We start from the raw sequence: 12,972 nt of genomic DNA on the forward strand, positions 1-12,972 counted from the left end.
AAAATAAGTCCAAAAATTTAAAGTTGATACATTGTCGAAAGTCTTGGAATTCTTCGGACACATATCTTGGCAGTATCGATCTCGATAACAGGGAAAAAATTGTCGAAATTCTAGATTCACAGTATGGATTTACTCTTTATATACATAATTAAGCATGTACGGAACCCTCGATGTGCGACTACTATTGGCACTTGTCCTGTTATTTATGTCCTCGGTTCCACTGTAGTTTGATGTGCATTATTGTGGACTTCTGCTGCGATAAATATTGAGACAGAGGTTATCTGTTTCACAATGTTGACAAAGGTCGCCTTAAAGTCGTTTGTCGATTTGCTCGTTTACCCTCTCACCATACAATATAAGATAGGCCCAACAGTCGGACTACCAGAATATGTCAGTCTGACAGCTGTTTGTTAGTGATAATATAATTCACTTACTGCTGTTTTCGCAATCTCGTTCCGTATTTCTTTCACTGGGTCTTAGCTCCAGGACTATACGTCTTTCCAGTGTGTTCGTTTATCATATGTAATGTGGATAAAGGCTTAAAGCATAGACTAGTTTTAACGAATGAAGGTACATCAATGTTATATCCTGTGTCTGTCCAAATGTTCATTAGAGTATCATGTAAAATCGTGACGTAAATGGATTAAGAACTTCTGAAGATTCTTCCAAACAACGATTCCCGTTTGTATGTGATTTTACATCTGTATTAAAAATATGTAGCCTATATCCGTCAGTTACATTTATTTATATTCGATACATAAGGAGGCTCTCGTCTAACGTAGACAGGATGCTAAGGGAACATAAAATTAAAGCATATCTTCCTGCCACCGGCGAATATTAGTGCCGTTATTGGTTCGGTAAAGGATGATCTGGGACTGTGATTGGCCGGAATTTATAAAATTCCTCGCCACTGGGGCAAAGCTTACACAGGTCAGACGATACGCACAGTACATGACGGTGCGTTAAACATGAGCGCCACACACTCCTTTCGCGGTCCAGTAAGTCGATCGTAGCTGAGCATTCTATTACTACAGGACACTCTATGCATTATTCTGCCACAAAAATCTTGGCCCCGGCGAGATCCTTTTTGGATTCATTAATTAAAGAATCTGAGGACATACAGCTAACACAAATATAAATAATAATGACGGCTATCAGTTGTCCAAGGCTTGGGAACCGGTGATCCCTTTAATTTCGTTTTAGAGAATATATTTTATTCATAATGGCACGTCTGGCGACATATTTCTTTTTTTTTTAGCGCCGCGACCGCGTGTTCCGACAGAGGGCAGACATACAGTTTCACCTTTCCGCATGCGTCTGCGCCCTACAGATGGACCAATGTTTGCAAACGGCGCGGATTTCGATAGAGGATGCTCCTGTGACGGCCGCCAATGAGCAAGCGTCTCCGCGCCAATTTTTGCTGTAAATCCTACACCGTGAACTAACATTCTCCAGTGGCACACACTTACTTGGAAATGGTTGAACGCTTGCCAGCCAGAATATTGCGGCAAGGTGTCAACATGATCCGGTTGCAGTCCCGAAACCTCATAGAATATTTGAGTTTCGTGAAAAAAATACACATAATCATGATGACGATGCTGGTTGTGAAAATGTTGAATTGAGCGGTCAACAACTTTTCGAGATCAACGACCCTTTACATTGCATATGTGTGTATCTATATATCACAATATTATATCTATTAGAAATATGTAGCCTATGTCCGTCCAAATGTTTATTAGTGTATCGTGTAAAAATTTGAAGTAACTTGTGAAGAACTCCTAGAGTTTTACTACCAACGTCTCCATAGGGTGGTCCATTGATCGTGACCGGGCCAAATATCTCCCGAAATAAGCGTCAAACGAAAAAAACTACAAAGTACGAAACTTGTCTACCTTGAAGGGGGGAACCAGACGGCGCTTTGCTTGGCCCGCTAGATGGTGCTGCCATAGGTCAAACGGATATCAACTGCGTTTTTTTTTGTAGGAATCCCCATTTTTTAATACATAACCGTGTAGTACGTAAAGAAATAGGAATGCTTTAGTTGGACCACTTTTTTCGCTTTGTGATAGATGGCGCTGTCATAGTCACAAACATATGGCTCACAATTTTAGACGAACAGTTAGTAACAGGTAGGTTCTTTAAATTGAAATACAGAACGTAGGTACGCTTGTACATTTTATTTCGGTTGTTCCAATGTGATACATGCACCTTTGTGAACTTATCATTTCTGTGAACGCATGCTGTTACAGCGTCATTACCCGTAAATAACACATTAATGCAATAAATGCTCAAAATGATGTCCGTCAACCTCAATGCATTTGGCAATACGTTTAACGACATTCCTCTCAACAGCGAGTAGTTCGCCTTCCGTAATGTTCCCACATGCATTGACAATGCGCTGACGCATGTTGTCAGGCGTTGGCGGTGGCTCACGATAGCAAATGTCATTCAACTTTCCCCACAGAAAGAAATCCGAGGACATCAGATCCGGTCAACGTGCGGGCCATGGTATGGTGCTTCCACGACCAATCCGCCTGTCATGAAATATGCTATTCAAGACCGCTTCAACCGCACTCGAGCTATGTGCCGGACATCCATCATGTTGGAAGTACATCGCCATTCTGTCATGCATTGAAACATCTTGTAGTAACATTGGTAGAACATTACGTAGGAAATCAGCATACATTGCACCATTTAGATTGACATCGATAAAATGGGGGTCAATTGTCCTTCCTCCCATAATGCCGGACCACACATTAACCCGCCAAGGTCGCTGATGTTCCACCTGTCGCAGCCATCGTGGATTTTCCGTTGTCAATAGTGCATATTATGCCGGTTTACGTTACCACAGTTGGTGAATGACGCTTCGTCGCTAAATAGAACGCGTGCAAAAAATCTGTCATCGTCCCGTAATTTCTCTTGTGCCCAGTGGCCGAACTGTACACGACGTTCAAAGTCGCCGCCATGCAATTCCTGGTGCATAGAAATATGGAACGGGTGCAATCGATGTTGATGTAGCATTCTCAGCACCGACGTTTTTGAGATTCCCGATTCTCTCGCAATTTGTCTGCTACTGATGTGCGGATTAGCCGCGACAGCAGCTAAAACACCTATTTGGGCACCATAATTTGCTGCAGGTCGTGGTTGACGTTTCACATGTGGCTGAACACTTCCTGTTTCCTTAAATAACGTAACTATCTGGCAAACGGTCCGGACACTTGGATGATGTCGTCGAGGATACCGAGCAGCATACATAGCACACGCCCGTTGGGCATTTTGATCACAATAGCCGTACATCGACACGCTATCGACCTTTTCCGCAATTGGTAAACGGTCCATTTTAACACGGGTAATGTATCACGAAGCAAATACCGTCCGCACTGGCGGAATGTTACGTGACACCACGTACTTATACGTTAGTGACTATTACAGCGCCATCTATCACAAAGCGAAAATAGTGGTCCAACTAAAACATTCATATTTCTTTACGTACTACACGAATACGTAATAAAAAATGGGGGTTCCTACGTTAAAAAACGCAGTTGATATCCGTTCGACCTAAGGCAGCGCCATGTAGCGGGCCAACCGTAGCGCCATCTGGTTTCCCCCTTCAAGCTAGACAAGTTTCGTTCTGTGTAGTTTTTTTTTGTGGTGTCACCGCCAGACACCACACTTGCTAGGTGGTAGCTTAAATCGGCCGCGGTCCATTAGTACATGTCGGACCCGCGTGTCGCCACTGTCAGGATCGCAGACCGAGCGCCACCACAAGGCAGGTCTCGAGAGACGTACTAGCACTCGCCCCAGTTGTACGACGACATTGCTAGCGACTACACTGACGAAGCCTTTCTCTCATTTGCCGAGAGATAGTTAGAATAACCTTCAGCTAAGTTAATGGCTACGACCTAGCAAGGCGCCATTAACCATTTGTAACGTTGCATCTACCTCAAGATAGAGTCTCACTTGTATCATCCAGAATGCTGTATACCAAAGGACAATATAAAAGTTAAGTGTTCTAGTAGCTACGTTCTTTTCTTACATTCATTACGAATCCTGTTCCAGACTTAACGCCAGACGGCGTGAGTTGACGCGTGCCCTTTCGGCTACTTCACTGTGGACTGGCTGCCTTAACAGTCCACTACATTTTTGTTTGACTCTTATTGAGTGAGATATTTGGGCCGGTCACGATCAGTGAATCACCCTGTATATTGGACGCTCCACACGCCTCCCATTTTCAAGTCTTTGATGTCGATTTTGTGAGGTGGTTTCGGGAAACGCATTGTACTGCTTTCCTTATTTTTCTGTACTCCCCCCCCCCCTCTCCCTCCCCTGCCACAGTAGCGCTTTGCCACATTGCCCTCCAGCCTATGTGAGAGTTGTGGCGCGCCTGTCTCGACTGCTCTGTGTGTTGGCAGTCCTGGTACGACTACAAGCTGCGGTGGGAGCCCAAGGAGTACGGCGGCGTCCACATGCTGCACGTGCCCTCCGACCACATCTGGCGGCCAGACATCGTCCTCTACAACAAGTGAGTAGTTCGCCAGCCACACTGCGCGCCAGCCGCCAGGCCTGTCTGCGGCGCCACGCATTGCGTAGCTACCTCGAGTGCCCTTCCGCAAGCGTACGTTACACGAGAATCGGGTCTGTTTACGATCTGCAGGACCTGAAATGCAATACTTGGCGTTCGGTAGGTGCCCATAAAAGGATTCACCGAGCGAGGTGGCGCAGGATACGGATCCTGTACACCTCACGTAAACTCGATCCTCCTCACCCGCTCGTCTCCCCGATCCTCTCCCACCCCCGCCCGCTGCCGCGCCTGTATTCCCACGTCCCACCCAGTCTCAATCTCTCCACCCTCCTTACCCTCTCCCGAGGTGGCTTCCACCAGCTCCCCCTCCCTGATGATGTCCTCCTTCCCTCCATCTACCCCTCCTATCAACTTTGACCATGCACTCCCCCACTTCTGGTGTCCTTTCCTTTCGGCACCCTCCCTCCCTTCTCTTCCCTTCTCTTTCCTGTTCCCCCGTCCCCTCCCTCCACCCCTCTTCCCCCGGGCTTCCCCTCCCCCTTCCTCCCTCCATCTCCCCTGCCTGTGCCATCTCTGCTCTCCCCTCTCGCTCTCCCACTCCTCTTCCTCCTCCTCCTCTCTTGGCAGGTCCCCGGACTCGCACACGCACAGTGAACATTCGCGCGCCAGAGGTCATCGCCGTCAGTGTCTCGTGTGTGTGCCTTTGTTTGTGTTTAGTGTTTGTTCGCCGTCAAGCCGCCACTGTTCACGTGTATCATCGCCATCATCCATGTTTTGTGCGCCGTGTCAACTAGTGTCAGTGATGTTTTCCCGTCAGACATGAACGGCTCCGTGTTTTTTGTTTTTTGGTGTCTACATTGTTTTGCCCGCCATTTTGATTGTATTCTCTGTGTCCCCTCTATTTATTACTTATTGTAACTCTCAAGGCTGAAGAGCGGCGTACTCAGCTGCTGACAGCCCGCCTTGTGTAAGGTGATAAAAATCACAATAAAGAAAAAGAAAAAAAAAACGTGGTGGCGCGGTGGTTATCACACTGAACTCGCTTTCGGGAGGACGACGTTTCAGTCCCGCGCCCGGTCATCCCTAAATCGCTCCAGGCAAATGCCGGGATGGCTCCTTTGAAAGGACACGGCCGACTTCCTTCCCCTGTCCTTCCCTAATCCGATGAGACTGATGACCTCGCTGTTTGGTCTCTTGCCCCAAACAATCCAGTCCAATCCAATCTCGTACATAAAAGGATTCAATTGATTTATACGATACCTCAACCCGAGAATCAACTCTCTCTGTTCCAAAATTAACCCTTACAGCTACTACTTAACCAATACACAGCAAAATACAACAACATGCACTTCATTCACTCGAATTTACTCTCCAGATCCCCCAAAGATTATCATTCATGCCGTACTTACGACCTACAGACATTGCAACGGAATACTTGGCATTCGTTTGATAGCGATAAAAGCTTCACTCGATTTATACGAAACCCCAACCTGGGCCCGCAGGGGTCGCTGAGCGGTTCTAGGCGCTACAGTATGGAACCGCGCGACCGTTACGGTCGCAGGTTAAAAAAAATGGCTCTGAGCACTATGGGACTTAACATCTGAGGTCATCACTCCCCTAGAACTTAGAACTACTTAAACCGAGCTAACCTAAGGACATCTCACACATCCATGCCCGAGGCAGGATTCGAACCTGCGACCTCAGCGGTCGTGTAGTTCCGGACTGTAGCGCCTAGAACCGCTCGGCCACTCCGGCCGGCCGGTCGCAGGTTCGAATCCTGCCTCGGGCATGGATGTGTGTGATGTCCTTAGGTTAGCTCGGTTTAAGTAGTTCTAAGTTCTACAGGCCTGAAGACCTTAAAAGTTAAGTCCCATAGTGGTCGGGGCCATTTGAAGCATTTGAACCCAACCCGGAAATCAACTTTTGCTAGTCCAAAAATAGCAAGGTTTGTTACAAAAGAAAATGTTCAAATGTGTGTGAAATCTTATGGGACTTAAGTGCTAAGGTCATCAGTCCCTAAGCTTACACACTACATAACCGAAATTATCCTAAGGCAAACACACACACCGATTCGCGAGGGAGGACTCGAACCTCCGCCAGGACCAGCCGCACAGTCCATGACTGCAGCACCTTAGACCGCTCGGCTAATCCCGCGCGGCAAGGTTTGTTACAGACAACTTGTAATGAAAACACAGTAAATTGCGACAAAATCTACTTATTGGACGTCGATTGCTCGATGTTACTTGTATGACTAATGTGTACGAAATTCAGTTGGTTATAAATAAGAGCCTGAAAAAATTAAAATGATACGAGGCGTGTTTTTTAAGTAAGTACCCTTTTGAAATTAAAAAAAGACATGCTAAGATATCTCAATAATTTTATTTCTACATGAAAGCCTGTACCTTAATCTACTTTTCTACAAAATTTCCGTCAATATTGAGACACTTGTCATAACGTTGTACCAGTTTTTGAATACCCTCCTCATAGAAGTCTGCCGCCTGACTTGTTAACCACTGCATCGCCACTGTTTTTACTTCGTCATCGTCTTGACGACGCTGACCGCCCAGGTGTTTCTTCAAGATGAGACATGGGTGGCCTACGTCACACCAGAATCAAAGCAACACACCATGGAATGGCGGCATTCAGATTCACCCAGAAAAGTGAAGTTTAAGCAAGCAATTTCTGCCCGGAAAATCATGTGCACAGTTTTTTGGGACAGAAAAGGAGTATTGCTTGTGGTATTTCTGCCTCGTAATGAGACAATCAACGCAGCAACTTACTGTAAGACATTGCACAATCTGCACCGTTCAATTCAGAACAAAAGACGTGGCAAGTTGAGTAAGGTCATCGTTTTGCTGCAACAATAAGCCCGTCCGTATGGGGCGAATCAGACCAAAGATCTCATCACATCTTTTCGATGGGAAATTCTAGATGATCCTCCGTACAGCCCCGATCTTGCGCCCAGTGACTACCATCTGTTCCTGCACTTGAAGAAACACCTGGGCGGTCAGCGTCTTCAAGATGATGACGAAGTCAAAACAGTGGTGATGCAGTGGTTAACAAGTCAGGCGGCTAGACTTCTATGAGAAGGGATTCAAAAACTGGTACAACGTTGTGGCAAGTGACTCAATATTGACGGAAATTATGTAGAAACGTAGTCTAAGGTACAGGCTTTGATGTAAAAATAGAATAATTGAGATATCTTAGCACGTCTTTTTTTCAATTTCAAACCGGTACTTAGTTATGCCTCGTATAAAACACGTTATTTTTGTTTAGCAATGAAGAAAGAGCTGTCTGATTGTTACAGCTATAATAGCAATATTTACATTAACGTACCACGACAGAAAGATATCGCAACAGCAAAATGTAATTAATACAGACTAATCAGCTTTTGGATATACTTTTGTATAGGTTACATATTTAAGTGATTAACACAGCAAGATCACAGGTTAATGTAAGCGCGAAATAAGCAGTTGCAAATGTGAAATACTGACACATTAATAACTGGTGTAAGCGCCAATACGTTGAACACAAATATGAAAACGTGCATCATTGTGTTTTACAGCTGCCTGATGCCAGTTTGTGCAAGGGAATTCCATGCCTGTAGCACTTGCTCGGTGAATACAGGATTGGTTAATGCTGTCTGTGGATGACGCTGCAGTTCTCCAATCATGTCCCATATGGGGTCGTTTGGAGACAGAGATGTTGATTGAGCAGGTCAAGGCAACACGTGTCAATCGTTAGGGTATGTTCGGCGAGTGTTATCCTGTTGGAAAGCGCCCTCTGGAATGCGCTTCATGATGGCAGCACAACAGGTCGAATCATCAGACTCACGTACGAATTTGCAGTCAAGGTTCGTGGAATAACAACGACAGTTTTTGTATGTCCACCCTTCTTGTTGGAGGTTTGAGGGCCGTTCACCTATGTCATACAAAACTGAACGCGTACAGGCGTACTTAACTACACTACTGGCCGTTAAAATTGTTACACCACGAAGATGAAATGCTACAGACGCGAAATGTAACCAACACGAAGAAGATGCTATGACATACAAATGATTAGCTTTTCAGAGCATTCACACAAGGTCGGCGCCGGGGGCGATACCTACAACGTGCAGACATGAGGAAAGTTTCCAACCGATTTCTCGTACACAAACAACAGTTGACTGGCGTTGCCTGGTGAAACATTGTTGTGATGCCTCGTGTAAGGAGAAGAAATGCGTACCATCACGTTTCCGACTTTGATAAATGTCGGATTGTAGCCTATCGAAATTGCGGTTTATAGTATCGCGACATTCCTGCTCACGTTGGTCGAGATCCAATGACTGTTAACAGAATATCGAATCGATGGCTTCATGAGGGTAATACGGAACGCCGTGCTGGATCCCAACGGCCTCGTATCACTAGCAGTCGAGATGACAGGCATCTTATCCGCATGACTGTAACGGATCGTGCAGCCACGTCTCGATCTCTGAGTCAACGGATGGGAACGTTTGCAAGACAACAATCATCTGCATGAACAGTTCGACAACGTTTGCAGCAGCATGGTCTATCAGCTCGGAGACCGTGGTTGCGGCTACCCTTGACGCTGCATCACAGACAGGAGCGCCTGCGATGGTGTACTCACCGACGAACCTGGGTGCACGAATGGCAAAACGTTATTTTTTCGGATGAATCCAGTTTCTGTTTACAGCAACATGATGGTCGCATCCGTGTTTGGCGACATCGCGGAGAACGCACATTGGAAGCGTTTATTCGTCATCTCCATACTGGCGTATCACCCGGCGTGATGGTATGGGGTGTCATTGGTTACACGTCTCGGTCACCTCTTGTTCGCATTGACGGCACTTTGAACAGTGAACGTTACAGTTCAGATGTGTTACGGCCCGTGGCTCTACACTTCATTCGATCTCTGGGAAACCCTACATATCAGCAGGATAATGCACGACCGCATGTTGCACGTCCCGTACGGGCCTTTCTGGATACAGAAAATGTTCGACAAACATGGATGCGACCATCATGATGCTGTAAACAGAACCTGAATTCCTCCGAAAAAACGACGTTTTGCCATTCGTGCACCCAGGTTCGTCATTGAATACACCATCGCAGGCGCTCCTGTCTGTGATGCAGCTTCGAGGGTAACCGCAGCCGTGGTCTCCGAGCTGATAGTCCATACTGCTGCAAACGGCGACTAACTGTTCGTGCAGGTAATCGTTTTCTTGCAAACGTCCCCATCTGTTGACTCACCTATCGAGACGTGGCTGCATGATCCGTTACAGCCATGCGGATAAGATGCCTCTCATCTCGACTGCTAGTGATACGAGGCCGTTGGGATCCAGCACGGCGTTCCGTATTACCCTCCTGAACCCACTGATTCCATATTCTGCTGACAGTCATTGGATCTCGACCAACGTGAGCAGCAATGTCGCGATACGATAAACCGCAATGGCGATAGGCTACAATCCGACCTTTATCAAAATCGGAAACGTGATGGTACGCATTTCTCCTCCTTACACGAGGCATCACAACAACGTTTCACCAGTCAACTGCTGACTGTGTACGAGAAATCGTTTGCAAACTTTCCTCATGTCAGCACGTTGCAGGTGTCGCCACGGGCGCCAACCTTGTGTGAATGCTCTGAAAAGCTAATCATTTGCATATCACAGCATCTTCTTCCTGTCGGTAAAATTTCGTGTCTGTAGCACTTCACCTTCGTGGTGTAGCAATTTAATGGCCGGTAGTATAGATTACGTTCCAATTTATATCACATATAAAATGAAATCTTGATTCAAAATATATCAAATCATACTCCACATTCCTCACATGCATGTCTGTCCAATATCAACCAAACACTTGCCACGCCTTCTTCTTCTTCTTTTTCTTCTTGGTTGGTTGGTTTTGGGGAAGGAGACCAGACAGCGAGGTCATCGGTCTCATCGGATTAGGGAAGGATGGGGAAGGAAGTCGGCCGTGCCCTTTGAAAGGAACCATCCCGGCATTTGCCTGGAGCGATTTAGGGAAATCACGGAAAACCTAAATCAGGATGGCCGGACGCGGGATTGAACCGTCGTCCTCCCGAATGCGAGTCCAGTGTCTAACCACTGCGCCACCTCGCTCGGTTTTTTCTTCTTCTTCTTCTTCTTCTTCTTTCTTCTCCTGGCTTTTATCCCTTATCTCAATGGGATCGGCATGTTGAGTATTGGATTTGGCAATGTTAGCGGTAGAGCGAGCGAAATATCCTTCCTTCCACTGTCTCCATCACGACACCTTGGATGACGTAATGCGCCGCAAATGGTATTACCTCTCTCTTATCGGTCGTAAATGCCGAATAAAACTGCTTTTATCTCCACTATTGCCGGCCGGGGTGGCCGAGCGGTTCTAGGCGCTACAGTCTGGAACCGCGCGACCGCTACGGTCACAGGTTCGAATCCTGCCTTGGGCATGGATGTGTGTGATGTCCTTAGGTTAGTTAGGTTTGAGTAGTTCTAAGTTCTAGGGGACTGATGACCTCCCATAGTACTCAGAGCCATCTCCATTATTCCTACTGCAAATTTCAATTTTTTTCAGGATAAGTCGTTTTTAATATAGCTTCATGTTCGAGCACTTGCCCACACAGCAGGGAACTTAAAAAAAATAGTATTTTGGTATTTTCCGGCCTTGGCAGTCAACGCAAGAACTGCATCACTGTTAATTCCATTAGCGCCTATTGAGGGTAAACAAAGACACTGTAGCTTACGATTGCGGAAGGGTACACTTGCCGCAGCACCGCGCTATCAATGAGCAGATGCATACATAACAAACGCTAAAGTACCTGTGTTATTGTGATGACTGTTGCATGAGGTCTGACTGTTGCGTCAGCGTGTGAAGTGAAGTGTGTAAATTGTTGCAGCCGCCATTGCGTAGAGTAGTTCACCACTGTTCACTGCATTTCGCATTGTTGTTTGCTGCAGTTTGAAATTTCGACCATTTCAGAACTTGGAGGAAACTACATTGGAATTGTAACTCTGTGCACTGCATGTGCCACACTGTTTCTGTCCGCTTTCGCAGGTGCAGATCATGGACAGCTGTCTGCTGCAGCTGTGTACAACTTTCTCAACACTGTTCATGATTCTTCTAGGTCTCTCTGGAGGTGAACAGTAGGACTAAGGGAATCCTGTTCCAGGCAACACGCATCTTTTGCTACTTTTTTTTTCGGTCATGTTGTCATGCTATGTTTGTTTCCTTCTGCTGGTGCACTGATACGAATTATTTACAGCAGAATGGAAAAAGCTGTGGCAGCCGACCTCCGAGAAGACGAGATTTAGTTCTGAAGAACTGTAGGAACACGCGAGGCAGTACTGACTGTACGACGTTTTGTAGATGGCAGGTTGAAGAAACTCGGACCTACATTTATAGCATTTCTACACTTAGAACAAAATTTAGTGGAATACACTCTTCGAAACTCTGTAGGTAGCAGAACTGAAAGTTTCCACAGCTTCTACAGAAACTACACTGCAGTTGTGAGTCGAAGGCGTGAACGAGAAGCAGTAGTGGAGAAGAGAGTGAGAAAAGTTTGTATCTCATCCTCGACGTTCTTTATTATGTAGACTGAGGAAGCAGTGAATAAAACCAAGGAGAAAATTAGGGAATTGAAGTAAAATACAGGGGTAGGTAATAAAAAGATTGAGGTTTTGCTGGTGACGTAGTTTAAGTAATTCTGTGAGAATTTAGAAGAGCCAGTTCAACAGAATAGATAGCGATCTGAGCTAGAGGTTATAAAATGAGCACCGACGAAGGAAAAACAAGGAGAATGGAATGTAGTCGAATTAAATTGGGCGTTGCCGAGACAGAAGAAGAAATTGACACCGGAAATAGATGAGTTATTTTATTTGTGGGGGAAAAAATAACTAGCGATCGAAATGGAGAGAGTATAAAATGCGGACTGGTAAGAGCAAGGAATACATTTCTGAAAAAGTGGAATTTGTTAACATCTTATACAAATGTGTTACGATGTCTTTTCTGGAGATATTAATCTAGAGAATAGCCATGTACGAAAGTGAAGAGACTAAAAGCTTTTAAAATGTGTGGTGCAGAAGGGTGGTGAAGATTAGATGGGTACATCGAGTAACTAATAGGGAGGTACTGAATAGAACTGGGAAGAAAAGAACTTTGTGGCACAGCTTAACTCAAGAAGGGATCGGTTGACCAGACACATACTGAGGCATCAATGAATCATCAATTTGGTAATGGAGGGAAGAGAGGAAGGTAGAAATTGTAGAGGAGACCAAGAGATGAATACAGTAAGCAGAGTCAGATAGATGTAGGTTAAGCTAGTTACTCACATTTGAGGAAACTTGCAGAGGGTAGACTGGCATATAGAGGTGCATCAAACCAGTCTCTGAATTGCAGATGACGGTAACTACAAGTACTTCTATTAGGTAGCGGCTCCATCTGACTGCCAGCCAATGAGCC

At 45.7% G+C, this 12,972-nt stretch overlaps 1 protein-coding gene across 1 annotated transcript in view; it reads left to right on the forward strand.

The window, feature by feature from the left end:
* The window catches only part of LOC126215284 (acetylcholine receptor subunit alpha-like), a 703,987-nt gene that overhangs the window by 361,462 nt on the left and 329,553 nt on the right, over nt 1–12,972 (forward strand). The window contains exon 3 of the mRNA XM_049941973.1: nt 4,413–4,522. Within this exon, the coding sequence (XP_049797930.1) occupies nt 4,413–4,522 (110 nt within the window). The remainder of the gene's footprint in view (nt 1–4,412; nt 4,523–12,972) is intronic.

Source organism: Schistocerca nitens, chromosome 12, assembly GCF_023898315.1.
Source record: "Schistocerca nitens isolate TAMUIC-IGC-003100 chromosome 12, iqSchNite1.1, whole genome shotgun sequence".
Lineage (NCBI taxonomy): Eukaryota > Metazoa > Arthropoda > Insecta > Orthoptera > Acrididae > Schistocerca > Schistocerca nitens.